We start from the raw sequence: 16,792 nt of genomic DNA, 5'->3' as shown, positions 1-16,792 counted from the left end.
CCAGTCATCCTGCCATTTTCCAGGCCAAGGGAATTAGTCATCCCCAGGTCCATTTTAACTTTCTCATTTTCAAGATGTTTTAAGATTAAAGATTTTACGTTTGGGTGTGGCTCCCATGTGAGAGGACTTGCAGAGTGTTGTTCACTGATTCCTTTCCAAGTATCTGAAGTGATATTTACTGTTTGTATTTTTTGTTTCTCTTAAAATGGATGATGTGAAAGGGTCACAATGCATATTTTGAGTCCTGCATAGCGTCTTGGTTTAGATCCCATTCCTTGCCACTTTGTGAGATAAACTTTTTAATTAATTTTCTTACAGGTCACAAGTATTCTTTTAATAATACTGTTAAACAGATTATTGAGTTGCTGTGAAGGGGGGTAGAGGGGATTAAACAAAAAGAGGAGGGGAATGAAGAGAGCTCATAGGTATGATTCGTCTGGAAACTCTGACTGCCAAACATCTTGGTGGCTGCAAAAGCTGGGATGATGTTCCCTTCTAGAGTCCTATGGGAGCTCCTGTTGATGGTTGAAGGCTTTTCCTGGGATTGGTATCGATGGCCACAGTATTAAAGATCCACAGTAGGAAAATGTCATGAAGGCATAAGCAGATTTGGGCCTTTTTTTGACTGATGAAAGGTAGTGCACAAGCAAAAAAATTATTAAAATATTCCACTGTGAACAGAAATAGCACAATGACAAGTAGAATTCACCTAATAATTCTCAGTTAAGTCAGAGTGGTGAGCCTGGTAGAAGAGGGGGCAGATGTGAAAGGCTCCTGCGAAGGTGCAGTCACAGTGCAGTGGGGTTTAAAGGTCTGAGATTATTGAGGGATGAGGAAAGAAGGATTTCTTAGAAGATGCAAGAGGTCTTGTAACTGATGCATAAAAGTCTGGGTGTCCCAAGCAGAAGTAACTGCCTGGGAAATGGTGTTTACTAAAGACGCTCCTTCTCTGTTAGGAGTAATCTGTTTCCAACCTGTTGTGCAACTAGATCTCTTCAGCACCTGAAACTGGATGCAAAGAAGGAAATCTTCAAATCCCTGGAGGAATTTGCTAGTTGCAGAAACTCCCAGAGCTCTGCACGGAATTTGTGGTTTTGTTTTTGTGGTTTTTATTGATGTCCTGGTAGTCCCGTGCTGCAGCTCTGAAAACTGAATTCTGGCTGCTGGGATTGGTTTCTCTGCCATTCCCATGGATGCACTTTACACTGAGCTCTGTTCCCAGGGGCTGCTCTGTAGGTAGTGCTGTCTGGTCATGGTTTGTGTTCAGGCCCTGCTTAGGAGGCCCATGGAGAAACCAGACACTCAGGAGGTTGCCTTTGCATTGTAAAGGATCCTCTTTGTCTCGGCCTGACTCCTGCAGCTTGTAAGAGACAATGGTGAAATCGCATCCACACCAAAAAACAGTCACAGTTTCTTTCCTCTCCTTCCCCTTTCTGTGTTATGCCAGAATTGTGCTGTTTTTCACTATTGCTGTTAGTGTTGGTTTTTTTTTTTTCTTTTTCTATGAGGAGAATATTGAATGAGATGGAGCATTTTCCTTTTTCTTTCTTTCAAGCCAGCCTTTCCTCTGTCACATACAATCCCAGAAATCCCCAGACCATGTCTTACTGTGATTGGTAGCAGTTACCAGATGGTGTTTCTGGTTCAGTGTAGTTTGTGTGCATCTTGCAGTAAAAACTGTGGTGAGCCTGGCTGGAGTTGTGCAAACACTGCCCAGTTGCACTGCTGGCTAATGGGCAAGGGTGAGTGCAGTTCACTCGCCGGTGCCAGCTCTTACACCTTTGTGGTTGTTCTGTAGCACTCTGCAGAGTGGATGCCTTGTCTTGCCTTGAACTTTCCCACAAGTCCCATATTCACTGTCATCTTAGTGCTTTCTAACTTTATGAATTGCCTTTTGGGAAGGATCTTTGGAGAACTAGGCTTTGTGAGAGTTTCTTGGATCTGAAAAGGGCAAGAGGGTCAGAGCAGCACCGCCTGAAACAACTCTCACTTGCTGAGCTAAGCCTTGTAAAGCAAGGCTTTGAGAAAGTTCTGCATTTCATTACCAATTCCCAGAATCTCTACTACTTGCACTGCGAAACCTAAGTTTTGGGATATATCTGGACTGTTTTGTAAGCAATCAAAAATTGTATTAAAAAAGTTTGCTTTGTAAATCTGTAATTGGGGGAAGAAAAAAAAAAAAGATGTTTCAATAAGTATGGAAATGGATGTTACTGTAGTCTGATCCACAGTTAGTCTGTACTCAAATACTTCTCAAAGTGGCCAGCTGAGTGTTGAGATGTTAAAAAGAAGTTGAAGTACGTGTTTATATTCCAGTAATCAGGTGGCTTTCCAAGGTTTTCAGCGTGCACAGCTTGAAACCTTTTAAGGTTCCAAGAGTTTGTAGTGTATTTGGCCGTGTATTTTCTATAGATTTCAAGACTTACTTAATTCTTTTGCAGAATCCCAGTGACCATCAAGTCCAGCTCTAAAGTTAACAGCCCTTCAGCCACAGTTGATGGGGTGGGGGCGGGTTGCTTTCTGCACATTTGGATTTACACTCGAGGAGGAGAATTTCAGTGTCTTCCCTTCTGCTTATCTTACCCCAATGGGCCAAAGAATGCATTTGAGTAGAAAACACCTTTTTTCCCCGGGGCCATTTGCAATCCCCGTCAGCTCTTCGAGGTCACTGCTGATGAGTTGGGATAGGACCCTTCTGCCTGTAAAGCTGTCAGCCAGTGGCAAGATGCACTTTTCAGCTTGACATTTGGGGCAGTTCACTGCAAGCTGGTAAAGTTTGCACGGGGGCCTGCTTTGTTTAGTGTTTCATGCTCTTATTTCCAAACAAGGGAATACAGTGTGCCTGTAATGCTGAGAGCTAGTCCTGTGACACTGCTCTGGCTGTTAAGGCAAGACAGGCATGGTTGTTGAATTGTGTTGCACTCCTCCAGCTGAAAGCTGATTCTGGCCAGTGGGGTTTGGTTTCTTCCTCTTGCCAGTACTTGATGTGATTAAAATTGGAAAGGAAACTATTTTGTATGGACTTTTATGGAGAAAAAGCAGTAAGTAGATCTGCATCTCTATTTCTGAGGTTTTTTAGTGTTTTGGGTTGGTTTTTTTTTGTTCAGCATCTTTCCCATCTTTTGATGATGCACATAGGATTTTATGGGTCATAGTGAAATATTTGATTGATCATATTATGAAAAATCAATGAAAAAGCTGTCAGTTTTGTGCTGCCTACTATGTATGCAGTGATGGGTTTGAGTGCTCAGCATTGTGAACAAGAAGAAAATACCTTGGGGTGCCCAATTATAGCAGCAGTGAGAGGAAATTCAGAAGAGTAATTTTGGCGTCCTTCATTGCCTTTATGTTGGCCTCTGAGCTAGTGGCTGTTCCACTCCTTTCAGATTTCACAGCAGCAAGAGCACTAATGGCAGCTCTGTGCAATCCTGACTTCTTGTGTTTTTGAGACCAAATCAATGCTTTTCCTTCCACATTTAGTAAAACAATTTTACACGCACACTGAGCAGCTATTCTTGTCTATACCTGTTTTGAGGTGGACTAGATGACCTGGAAGATTTTATGGAAAGCCACCTCTTTCATTCATTCTTCCTCACCCACACTTTTTCCTTTTTTTTTTTTTTTTTTTTTTAAATAAACTGCTTGACAATGGAACTGTTCTCTAAAGGAAGTACTTTTAAAGCAAAGATGAGGGAAAGCCAAGTGTTTTAATAGGGCTTACCTCAAAAGAGTGGAAGTTTAAAGCAGGAGAGAAGAAAGTTAACATAAAAAGAAAAAAAGCAATTGCGCTTGCCCAGTTCAAGCATACAAAAATCAGTTGCTGTTCCCACAGTATCTGAATACTTAAATTGATAGTGTGTTTGTTGCTGTAACATTCCCATGTGGTTTGGAGCAGAACCTTTTGGAAGGGAGCTGTGACCTAGAAACTGAGTTTAGGGGCTTGGATACCTAAAGCAGGTTCTAAGCAGAGTTTAGATGCTGAAATCCAGACTGAAGTCTGTCTATTCCCTGTTCAGTCACTGCTTACCCTTGGAGGTGATGAACCTCCCTGACATCTATGACCAGCTGGATTTTCCTTTTGTAACCACCCAAGACTGCTTAGAATGGGAGCCCCACGGCACAGCTCATAGGGAAATGTGGCCTGACCCCAAAATGAAGAGTTTCTTTTCCTAAGTTGTGATCAAAGTAGACTGATTGCTCAGGGGAACCCAGCTCCTGACAAGAATCACACCTCTGTTTTGACTGCTTTTAAATTGTAGCTGGGAAAGGAGAGAGCCTACAGGGGAAGGTGCTTGCCTGTGAAGAGGAAGGCAGGGGTCAAGTGCTATTTCTGAGCACTGTCTTTTAATGTGCTGTTTAATATTAACATCACATCCTTAAGCAGAAATGAGAACAGGCAGCAAAGCTCTTCATTGCTATACTACAGAGTCATGCTTTCCCGTAGGCATAGTTCTCTCCCTCTGGCCCAGCAAATGCATTATTATAATTTGGGTTGAGAGGCAGGAGGAATCCCCTTCCTCGAGGACAGGCATGTCTTGGACTAATGCTCTTTCCCCTGCTCTGAAGGCTTGAATCTTCTCTGGCAGTCATTTACAAACAGTGACCCTGCTTCCTAACAGGAACCCACCTGCATTTTGGAAGATGTCTGTGCGTGTCTGGTAGGTAAGAGATCTTTTTCCAGCCTCTGTGGCATTGTGTGATGTATAATCTCTCTTCTTTAAGTGTATTTGGTTGATCAATGTTAACTGAACAGGCAAGCACTTTGTTTGCTCTTTTGCAGAAGTTTTTTGGGAATACTTGCTAGCAGCAGGGCCTTCCACAGATCAGAGTGTCTGCTCACTGCTTGGTCTGTGATTTAGAGACAAGCAGGCAGGCATCACATATGCAGCAAACCTTTGGTTTGTTTATCAGCACAAATATAACACGTAGCCCTCCTAAAAGAGGGCACTGGCTTTCCTAGAGTGACAATCCATGCCTTTCTCTGTAGAAAGATCTCCACAGTGTAGCTTAACACCATATATAACTCGTGACTATCAACTGCCAGCAAACTGCTTTCTTAGGAAGAGGAAGAAAGTGGCTTCTAATATTCCCAGCTAGTTAAATGTCAGCTGTACCTGACTATGTGCATAAGGAAGAATAGCTCTAGGCACCAGCACAGGCTAGGAAGCAGCTCTGCAGAGAAAGACCTGAGTGTCCTGGGGGAGAGCAAGATGTCCATGAGCCAGCAGTGCCCTTGTGGCCAAGAAGGCCATTGGTATCCTGGGTGCATTGGGAAGAGCATGGCCAGCTGCTCGAGGGAGGTGATCCTGCCCCTCTGCTCAGCCCTGGTGAGGCACATCTGCAGTGCTGAGTCCAGTTCTGGGCTCCTCAGCCCCAGGGGGACATGGAGCTCCTGGAGCAGGTCCAGCAGAGACCACGAGGGCAATGAGGGACTGGAGCATCTCTTATGAGGAAAGGCTGAGGGAGCTGGGCCTATTCAGCCTGGAGAGGAGACAACAGAGAGGGGAACTCGGTGTTTTTAAACATCTGCAGGGAGGGAGTCAGGGGATGGAGCCAGGCTCTGCTCAGTGATGCCAAGCAACAGGACACGAGGCAATGGGCAGAAACTGATGGACAGAAATTCCACCTGAACATGAGGAAGAACTGCTTTACTGTGCAGGTGACTGAGCACTGGAACAGGTTGCCCAGAGAGGCTGGGGTGTCTCCCTCACTGGAGATACTCAGGAGCTGTCTGGATGCATTTCCTGTGCTGTGTATTCTAGGATGAAGCTGCCTGAGCAGGGAGGTTGGACCAGATGAACCCCTGTGATCCCTTCCAGCCTGACCCATCCTCTGTGACTCTGTGATATATTAGCTGTGTAGCTGGGTAGTTCCTTCGTGCCTAACTGCAACTGCATGAAGACAGCACATAGAAATATTTGCTGGATTCACAGAAACTTTTTCTCTTCAGACTTTGTGAAGCCTTCTTCTTTCCCTCACACTTAAAATGTGTTTTCCTGGGGGAAGTCTGAGAATGTGTAACTAAGCTGTTTGCCTGGCTTTCCCAAGGAAGCAGCTGCTGCTGTGCAGCAACAGAGAATGTGGTGGAGGAGGAGGCAGCACTGCTTTCTTCATGTAACAGGCACAGCTGCAGAAGATCTGAAACTCTGTGGCTACACTTGACCTGGTTTTCTTGTCAAAAGCACATCTGGTTTTCAATTTGATTTAACTTGGAAACTATGTTCTGCCTGTGCTGAGGCTAGAAGTCTGAGATGCAAATCCTTCTGTAAAATGCCAGTGTGTTGCTGCTGGGAAAATTACCAAGAGAGCAGATCTAAATGTTGTCTTGGTAGTCCTATGAGAGAGGCTCACCTTTGTCTTGTCACTTTATGTGGCTGGGATTTGAGTGCTCCAGGAACTCTCAGACTCCCTTCTCCTCCCTGTACTGCTTTGGTTTGGCTGGTATCACCTGGCATCCCCTCACAGCAGCATTGCCTTAGTACAGGTGACTTTCCTCTCTGCTAGTATTTCTTGCCTGGCATTGTGGACAGAGGAGTCCAGAGTGGACTCACGTGTGCTGTGCCGTGGACTTGGTCCCTGTCTTCCCTGGAGCAACTCAGCTGAGGAGTTTCTGCAGCTCCCGAAGGCTCCTGCAGGAGCAGGGTCAAGGTGGAAACAAGCTGCTGTTGGTTGCATCCTGCACCAGAGGTACTGGAATTCTTTCATGCAAATGAGCAATCATTTTCATTTTAAGACCTGGGAGAATAAATGCCTGCAAACTGCAGCCCTCTGACAAAATCTTTGCTTGCTTCTGGTATGGAGGGTGTTCACAGAAGAGATAAAACAGAGGGGAGATTTGCCAGGGTTACTGATTATAAGACTGTATAAATTCCTGAATAGCAGGCAAGCCTGAGGTTTTAAAATTCTGCCTTAAACAGTCCATTCCTGTATCCTGTCTTAGGAAGGCTGTGTAGATGCTGCAAATGTTTGAATACAGACCCAATATTTGCAGCCTGGATTTTTTAAACCAGGGCCTGGACTGAAAGGCTGTCATGCAAAACAAATCCACTGGGGTGGTTGTGGAGGATGGAACAGCTAATAGATGTTTTCCCTTTGCTTGACGTCTGTCACCTTCCCCCATGCCAACCCTTCCTCTGTTTATAGCAAACCATTTGCTCCCATTAATTAGAACTGGATTGCTGCCATCTGACTAGCTTTGTGCCTGTACAAATGTCAACAGAACCAGGACTGCACAGGTGGGGAGAAGGGCCAGTCAGAGGAGATCGATTGCATCTGTTTGGGGAGGGATAGATGGGGGGGGTGGGGGTGGAAAAATCACCCCCCCCTTTCCAAACTAGGCACATTGGCCTCTAACAATAATTGAAATGCAGACTGGGAGCCCCAGGATGCCACTTTACCCAGCCCTTTTCAGAGCAGACTGCACTTTAAGCCGTCCCCTCCAGTTAAATCTCCTTACCAAAGTGATCGGTATGAAGCCTTATGTACAAGAAGATAATGGTGCTGTCATTTTTACAAATAATCACAATGGGAGCAGAAAAATAAGAGGTAGATGATTATGCCTGCAAATGCAATGAGGTTCCAATTGCTAATGCAGTGGAAACTAAAAGGAAGCTGAACCACAATTCCAAGCTGTTCCTGCCAGGCTGGCTTTTCTGCTGTGATTTAGGAGCCTACAGCTGTGTTGCCATGACGTTAGGAAATGTACCTACTCTGGGATGGTTTTCCCTGTGTAAAATACTATGAAGACACAGCATTTAATGTGGTAGTTGAAGCAAATCTTGAGTGGGAGAAATGGGTTAACATAGGCTGGTTTGGCTGGGTTGTAGAAGAAAAATCCCTGCAGACCCTCCTGTGGTTACCTCCAGCAGTGATGTTCTGCTTCTGCTGGGACCATGAAACAAGAGGGTGGCACTGGTTTTAACACTGAGGATTAAACCCCATCTTAAAAGGAAGTAGAACAGCAGGCTTCCCACACTCCTTCATGTAACGGTGGGAAGTGTTTCTTTGCGATGTGGGATGGGGAGGTTGATGGGATGTGCTTGTGTGTATCCCAGAGCACTTCAAGCCTTTTAGAATGATGATGATGATCTGAATCTGTTCAGACATGGAGGACCTGAGTGCCAAGGTTGTGAGTACTCCAAACATCTGAACTAATGGCAAAATGGTTTTTGGGGAGAAAGAACGGTGTTTTGTTCTCACAAACTTGCAAGGAAGGAAACATTTTGAAGTCAAGAGTAAAGAGATTTCTGAACACAAAAGCTTTGGAGATGTTTTTACAGCATGCTGTAGGAAGTATGTAATTCCCTTCTTGATGGCCTGGCATCTGGGGATCCATCTTTTGTGTTCCCCTGCATGGACAGGGGCTGCGGCTCCCACTCTGCTGTCACGGTGGTGTTTGTCTGGGGCTTAAGTGCCTCATGTTGCAACTTGCAAGCCAAGTAAGCAGCTTCCAGTCTTGGTGTTCTCCCATGGGAGATGGCAGCTGTAGATCTTGAACAGACCTCTTCCTTCTTTCTCATGTTCTTGCCCCCAGTGCAAGATTTTTCTTTCCTCTAAAAATGAGCATTTTTTGTTTCTTTAAATCACCAGCACTTTCTATGCTGGTGACAGATACTCCCTTTGTTGGTTAGAGGTGAGGCAAGTAAAACATAGAGTGACTTATCTCCCAAGTTCTGCAAGAATCTCGCCTAGCACAATATTTTCCCTAATTTAACTAACTTTGGGAATTATTTACAGGTTAAGGTAAATGGACTCACTTAATGCATAAACATAGTTGGAAAGCCAGTGCATCCCTCTGTTCAGCTGGCTGAAGCAGGGAAGTGCACCTGTGCACGGAAAAGAGCAACTGGGCTGCTGAGGGTGCTAGCCTGCCTCAGGATATTTCCATCTGGGAATACACTGAGAGCCAGAGGGGGAACATTACAGATTGCTGAGTTTTAAATTGCCACATTCCCAAGACACTGAGTGTGCACAGCAGGGGGGCTTTCAAGGTGTGTGGCTTTGATGGATGGGGCGACCAGCGCTGACAACAAACTCGGGCTGTTACAAAAGAAAGCTTGAGAATTCTTGCAATTGTCACAGAAACATTTTGCAATTGTGGAGAGAGCAATTTCTTTCTTTTCCCACAGAATAGGCTGTTTCAAAATTCAGTCCTGATATCCCTTGAAGTTAAACAAAGGGACCAGGAGAAAAAGCCTTTTTCTGGTGCTTCCAAGAGTGCATGTCCTGGTATTGATTCAGACACAATTTCTTACTGCTTCTGCTTTTCTCTAGCTTGTGAGTGATTTAGATTATATCTGAGGTTTTCAGCTTTTATAGTTTTGGGGTTTTTTTTGATCACAGAATAATTTAGGTTGGAAAAGGCATTTAAGGTCATAAAGTCCAACTGTAAACCTACACTGCCAAGATCATCACCAAACCATGTCCCCAGGTGCTACATGTACAGGTCTTTTGAATAGCTCCAGGGGTGGTGACTCAACCACTTCCCTGGACAGCCTTTTCCAATCTTACAACCTTTTTGGTGAGAAATTTTTTCCCAACATCCAATCTAACCCTCCCCTGGCACAATACTATTTGTTGGAGCATCCCACCATTTGGGAGTGATTTGAAATAAAGTAGAAAAATGCTTATCCAGGTACAGCAAAATACCCTAAACAAACCAATGAATGCTTAGGGTCTCCCCCTAGTCCTGCCTCTGCTAGGTGTGCATTTGTGGCTGTTCCTTGAGCAGTGAGGGCAGTGGAATATGCCATATTCATTTGTGTACGCAAACACCAATGGAAAAACAGCAGTCAAGCTCTACTGTCTCTTCCTGTCCATAAAAATGTCTCCCTCCTTCCCTATAAACGTAGATTTTTATGGAGCAGTAGCCTGGGCTCAGCAGCCTGGGTCCCAACCTGTTAGAGGTAAGAGACAAAGCAGAACTAGGAACAAATGTGATGCCTAGGCTTCTTGTTGTGAAGTCCCTAGTAATGCACTTTGTTTGAGCCTGCTTTGTTGTTAGCTGGTAAAAACAACAAAGAAAGACAAGTTTCTTCAAGACAGACTTAGAGTGCATTAAATAAATATAAATTTTATTAAAAACACCCACATCTCAGCGTTATCAGGAATGATATAATAATAAACAGCTTTCAAATAACCTGCATTACATTACAATACTTACAGTATTTATAACCATCCTCAGATTCTTTTTATAGACATACCAAACATCTCATGAAAATGAATGAAACTAAAGTAAAAAAAAGTAGAACATAAGCATAGAAAATGCACACAGAAGTTCATTACCTTAGTGTCAAACTGCTAAAGTTTCCTACACAAGTTAACCACTAGCTTTAGAAGTGAACTTTGTACTGCTGTGCGTCAATCAAGATGAAAAATTCATTCAAGTAAAGTTGACAACTCTCAGAAGCATCTTCAAGTATGGCTATAGTCAACCTGATAATCCTATACAAGCAACTCTGTCTGCTTTGTCATTCGTTCCAACTGAGGCAGGGTTCTGTACACCAAAAATTACAGCTCAGGTATTTACAATACAAAACTGATTCACCAACTAAGCTTCCTGCTCCTGCTGCCAGCAGTTTGGCAAATGACAGTGTACGGCATATTAACCAAACATCTACTATGGATTGTATGAATTAGGTAGGATTTTAAAAAAGAAATCACCAAAAGATGAAGATACATAATGATTTACTTAATCTGACATATAACAATTTTTTTTTCCCAAAAGTGAAACTTTTGTTTCAGTGAGTGGATAAAGTAGACTTCTGACTAAAGTCAGAAAAAACAAAATTGCTGTAATAAATATTTGACCATTAAACCCAAAGGCCTCCTTTAATTTACTTAAGTTATGTTGTGATTCTGTTGGATAGAATTTCTTTTGACCAAACTTAATCTTACAGTATATTGCACAAGATATAGCTGGGACATGGAGGTTTGCATGTTTAGGGAAGCCCTTGTACAGACTGTACCTTTTTATATTTTATTTTATTCATTACAGTATCCAAGAAGCCTTGTTTATAGAGTGACTTGAACAACTCTAGCAAACAGTCACTTGCCAAACCCCTGCCTTACATTTTTCCCTTTAATCAGCTCAGTGCATTCTACTTTCTTTTTGTTTAATCATTTGAAACAGTCAAAACATTCTAAATCTCTTAAACACTTCTGTTACAATAAAAAGAGCTAACAAATTTACAAAATTAGTTTTAGTTACACAATACAAGAAAATGTACAAGAAAAGTAAGAGAAGGGATTCAAAAGAAAAACATTAAATCCCTGAAAAAAAAACCAAAATCAAAAAACCCAAGAATAATATATTTAACCTACAACAGCTTTACATACACACAGGTGACACGTTGGCATAGGAGAACATGAGTTGAAATATCCCTGAATTTTTAGAACCAAAAAAAAAGAAAAAAAAAAGAAAAAAAAGTTGAAGTTCAAGTTATACTTGCTAAAATATCAAGTATTGAGAGATTTTTTTGTTTAGTTTTTTTGTTTGTTTTTTTTTCCAAAGGCTTTTGGGGGAAAAAGATGGTATACAATATATAAACTTTCACACTCAGTTCAATATCCTATTGCCAAACTAGTGTTGAGGTATATGACAAGTAGGAACATCACTCAAACCTTTTAATGTATTTTTAGCTCACATTATGATATATTTGTAGCAGGCTGAGTAGCACCATGATGTGAATTCAGCTCATAACCCAAATATATATAGATTTAATATTTTTACAGTACTAAAATACTAAAGCATTGCGTTAAAAAAAGTTTTGTTTACAATTTAATTTACTATACAACTCTCCTGCTTTTTTTTTTTTTAATAGAAATTAATGATTTAAAACCACCACAGCAAGCCAGCTGCCTATTTTTTTTCTATTAATCAACGGAATCGCACAGAACTAACCCTGTTTCATTCATCTTGTGTAGGCATCGGTCTGCTCAGTCTTCCTGGAAAAGAGGCCACTTGCACCGAGAAATGACTTGCACCACAATGTACATAATTATCAACACAAAAGCAGTTCTGCCATTCCATAGTGGGAGCGCACAGATCTCTAGAAACAGCAGAAGCCCAAGCTAACTAGGTGTAGTTTGTTGCATGCTGCTAATTATCACCTGTGGTTAATATAAAATTCTTTCCTTAAAACTGTACATATTTGAGCAATGAACTTGTCATAATAATTGTAGAAAACAGTTTACAGTATAGCTGTGTGAGATGAGCACCAGAAAAAAATGTGTTTTGTGTACTAAAGTATTCCCTTATATCCAGTAAGCCCCATTTTTACCATAATTGACTGTATTAAAAATGGATATGTAGCCCACTAGCTGATGCATGGCTAAACCAAAAGTATTTAAAAGCTTTTTTAGTTTAAAAAAATTATCTTTGCATTTTAAAATCAAAGTAAACTCTTCTTTTTTTTTTTTTTTTTTTTTTTTTTTAATGTCTTAGTACCTTAGCATTGTTCAAGTTGCCAAGCTTAGGTAGACAAAGTGCTTTTGAAACACTATTTAAAAAAAAATATCTCTCTATTTTATTGTCCTTTTCTAGGACTTGACTGGATGAGCAAAATCCAGAGGTCTTTGTAATTCCCATATGTTAAAAAGTAAGCTTATTTTAACACCAGGTAACTTCAATACATACATGAATGAAAAGGTCCTCCTTGTTGCTGAAGAACATTTGACAACATCATTGACATTTTGTTATAAAGGCATTAACTGTTTGAGTGATAAAATAAAGACACCATTTTCTTAGATAGCACCATGGTTTTAGAATATTCAAACAAATTCAGTGTTTTGCTGTCTATTTGTTTTATACTTATCTACTTTGTTAAATAAAATCAAAAGACTATTAAGATTACAGTAAAAACTGCATGTTAAAAAGCCATAATTCCAGTATTTCAGTACATCATAGATTCAGCACCAGATGTTAAGATTCCTGCAGTTGTAATACTACAGTATTATTTTTTTAGGGTTTTTTTTTTTTGCTTCTGTTCCATGACTATGCAAACTTGATGACATTAAAAGTGGCCACAGATGTGCAAAACTGTAAGAAAAAAAAATTCCATTTGTGGATTATCTCTTTCAGTAATAGAGCCAGTGTTTTCTAATGTAAATTGTGAAACACTTTTTTGTTGTGTCCCGTCCTTTTTCCTTTACTTTTATTTTCTTCTTCTGTTTTTTTAAATTTTTTAAATTTTTTTTTTTGCATAGGATGCTTTGGTCTTGTTTCCTACGTGCCATCTATGACCACTTAAAAATCAGTGGAAAACAAGTGCTCTAGTGAGATTTACCTCTTTTTGCTGGTGTGCCGAGGTGTTTTCCACTGATGAGTTCCATAAAAACACTGTTTTCTTCTCCACCCTTGCCTTCCACGAAACCTAAAGCACTACTTCCCTAGTGACAAGGTGTTTTTTCAGATGAGGTAACCAGCCAAGGTGTGAAGTCAGATATATCGGTTGTAAGGCCCTGTAACCCGTGTAAAGGCATATGGAGATGTGGTTACGGTGGAGTCCGTGGTGACTGACAGTGTCCTTTGTGCCAGGGACTTGATGAAGCGCAGGTACGTTGGCTCAGAGGGCTCGTGGGGTTCCGCGGGCTCCCGCTTGGCTTTTTTGCCGTGGGATTTCTGAGGCACGTAGTCTGGGCCGTACTTCTCGCATTCCTCTTCTTTCTCTCTTGCCTTCTCAGCCATCTTTGCCTCCCACAGAGCCAGACCATGTTTTGGCTCATTCATGCTTTTGTGCTGGTAAAATACAAGGGATATTCTGGTAGGATGGTTCCTGTTGGGATTTTTTAAGGGAGTCGTTGCGTGGAGCTCACGTTTTGCACACTCTATGAGAATTGACCCATGAGATGGAGCAACTGCTACTCCTCCAATTTCTGGATCCAGAAAGTTCTGCTCACTATCTGACCAGACTTCATCGGGATCCTCTGCTTTTTCTGGATTCAGCACGTCAGTTTTATCTAAACCACCCTGGGGAGTAGTCCTGTCAGGGTTTTGACCTGGAAGCATGTTAGACAAACCATTAACTGCATGTGAAATCATTTTATTATCCTTATTTTGGAGATGCAGTGAATTAGGAGGACCACTAAACATACTTGGAGCAGAATTGTAGTCATGTGATAAATGTGGAGGGGGTTGCATGTGATGATGCTCACCTGTTTTACTCATGGAGGTATAATCCATGCTTGGATTACTCAGATTAGATTTTAACCTTGAGGCAATCTCCATAAAATGGCCATTGGCCTCATGGGTCGAGTAAGAGGAAAATGACCCTGCGTGGTGTAAATTTGGTCTAATGGTGCAATTACTGAAGGAGTCTACCTGCATATTTTGGTTTCCATAATTCAAGTACTTGGGACCAAAACTCTGGTTATTCCCAAACCTATGCTGGTATAATGTTTGGATGGGTGGTAGACTTAGTTTAGACATATGGTCTTGGCTCTGGCCACTATACAAGTCCATGTGCTGATGCTGGGAAGAGTAGGAGCCCAAGTAAGAGGGGCAGTTGTCCATAGCTATGTTTCCATTGCATTGGTAGGGGGGATATTGGTTATTTTGATTTAAAGATCCTGAATAAGGGTTCATGGGACTGGAAGAATTCAAATAAGACCCCGCAGACTGTGATGAGGTTGTATAGAGGTTCATGGGGTTGGACCCTCCATATGGATCTGAAGTGTACGAAGAGTTTGGATAAGCATTGGCTGGATTAGGCAACCTTCCATAGAGATTTGCAGAACCTGAACCCGAGTAAGAGTTAATGGGATTTGACTGAGGGTTGTTAGGGAGAGAGCGCTGTGGATGTTGCTGCTGCTGTTGTTGTGTGGCTGGTCCTGAAAGACGTAAAAGATCTGTAGATGTAAAAAGGAAAAAACAAACAACCACACAACAAACAGGCTTTTTAAAAAAGGCCCCAAACCAACCAACCACCCAACAAATTACATACTTTATATGAAATTTCTAAGAAAAGTAGATTCATTAACAGACGTTCCCCTTCTCATTTCTCAAACACCATCCTTTAAGAAGCTGAATAAATACTAAGCCTACTCTTCCTTTTTGGCATGTATCCAAAAAGATCAGATGCTAGTGGCAGTGGGGAAAAGAGGACAGTGCAGTCTGTTCACAGTCACATGCACAAAATCCAAAGAGTTGAATAATCTTTTTAAGTAGCCCATGAAATGGAGCATCAAAGTGCTCCCAAACAGCCTTGCACAAAGTGACTTTCTTTTCCCTGCAAATAAATAATTCTTCTCATCTACATGAATAGAACTGACTCCAAGAAATGTCCCTAGCAGTATGTTAAAAACAACATTCACTGATAGACAGAACAGTGCAGTAATGAGTGAGATTGACTGAAGACATAAGAGCAAAAATACCATTCATTAAAGTGCAATGGCATCATTTAATGGTCACAACCCCTGCCTGGGTCATGGGACAGCTGGCTTCTATTCATAGGTATTTCAGTGACCTTCTGGGTGGCCCTGGATGTATCCTTTTTTCCTCTCTGGGAAAGCTGCTGCAACAATAAAATACTTCTGATAACTCCTTTGCTCAGGACTCTCAGATCTGCTGCTGAGAACTGCTATAAACTCTTACTCCACTATGGAAAACCTGCTTTGCTTTTGGTCTTGAGGCAGAGAGTATAAATAGTGGTAAAGTGATTATGCTTGTATCTCCTGAAATTAGGAGGTTCTCTGTAACAGAGGCAGACATTGAGTGATGTGTAGGTCATTCTTTGGCAGCAGCACCACACACTTCTCTTCATGGCTTCTAGCACTATTAGTCCTTTAAAGATACTTTACAATACACTGGATGGCAAGCAGAGTTTGTTTCTAGATTTCTACAAATGTCAACTATCCAACAGCAAAAGATTTCTCATTGCAACTTTTCTTTAATTTTTCTTCTCTGCCTTTTTATTTCAATACATTCTTGGGCTGAAAATAATGGTTTTCTTGAGGCTGTTTATAACTAGCCCTGATTTGTAGGACGCTTACCACTGCTGACCCCGCTCAGATTCCTGTGTTTACCTGCCAGCTGCTTTGCGTGACCTGCTGCTTCAGAGGTGCCTTGCTTGTTGCGTGCTGCAGCAGACTTCTCTCTCTCAGCTTTGCTAGACCCATTCTCCAAGGAGGAAAGCTTTTCTGCAGCTGCTTTCTTTGCTTCTAGCTTCCTTTGCCGACAGGTCTTAACGGGCTCTGCTAACATCCTTACTTTTCGTCGGAAGGAGGTAAGGACCTGGATGCTGCCGTTCCTCTTCTTCTCCTCCTGGCCCTCAGTGCTTCCAAACTCATCCACATCAGAGACTTTGTATAATGGGAGCACATGGAGCTGCTCATCTTCTGGTGTTTGGCCAATTTCACGATTGTCTTCTCTAGTCAGTGTGCAAACCTGTTAGAAAAGTGTATTAGAGATCTGAAACTCTACCTTCCCCTGACACTGTCAGCACTGGCATCTAGAAAGTTCTTTGTTAACTGTAAGTTCCTGTGCATATCACAACAAGCCTGCAAATGTAATTTCTTCCATTACTTTGCTGGAAAATGTTAAAAGAAACAGAAGGTGTATAGATATCTATTTCTTTTACTTGTGCTGAAATGAGCAGTATAGTTAGGGATTACCCTCATGTGAAATAAACTCTGTGATCCTTTGTACTGTGGCCAGAGAGCTAAAGCTGTGGAATCTGGGACTTTGTACTCACCTGAAGATTCTTTCACTACAATACATGAGATGTCTAGCTACCTGTTAGAGAGAGTGTGCAGTATAGTACACTGGTGTTGTACTTCACACCCCCCGTAATGT

At 41.8% G+C, this 16,792-nt stretch overlaps 1 protein-coding gene across 2 annotated transcripts in view; it reads right to left on the bottom strand.

Moving 5' to 3' along the window:
* Window positions 1-10,046: 10,046 nt before the first annotated feature.
* Window positions 10,047-16,792, bottom strand: part of TET2 (tet methylcytosine dioxygenase 2) — a 70,996-nt gene continuing 64,250 nt past the window's right edge. Inside the window, exons 9-10 of one of the 2 annotated variants that reach the window (XM_056489390.1) lie at window positions 16,024-16,384; window positions 10,047-14,847 (exon numbers count right to left, since the gene is read on the bottom strand). In XM_056489390.1, the coding sequence (XP_056345365.1) occupies window positions 13,439-14,847; window positions 16,024-16,384 (1,770 nt within the window). In that variant the 3' untranslated portion in view covers window positions 10,047-13,438. The remainder of the gene's footprint in view (window positions 14,848-16,023; window positions 16,385-16,792) is intronic. The other variant, XM_056489391.1, reaches the window with a different exon arrangement.

This window comes from Oenanthe melanoleuca, chromosome 4 (genome assembly GCF_029582105.1).
Source record: "Oenanthe melanoleuca isolate GR-GAL-2019-014 chromosome 4, OMel1.0, whole genome shotgun sequence".
Lineage (NCBI taxonomy): Eukaryota > Metazoa > Chordata > Aves > Passeriformes > Muscicapidae > Oenanthe > Oenanthe melanoleuca.
Note: the sequence above shows the minus strand (reverse complement) of the source record. Positions and strands in the feature narration are given on the sequence as shown.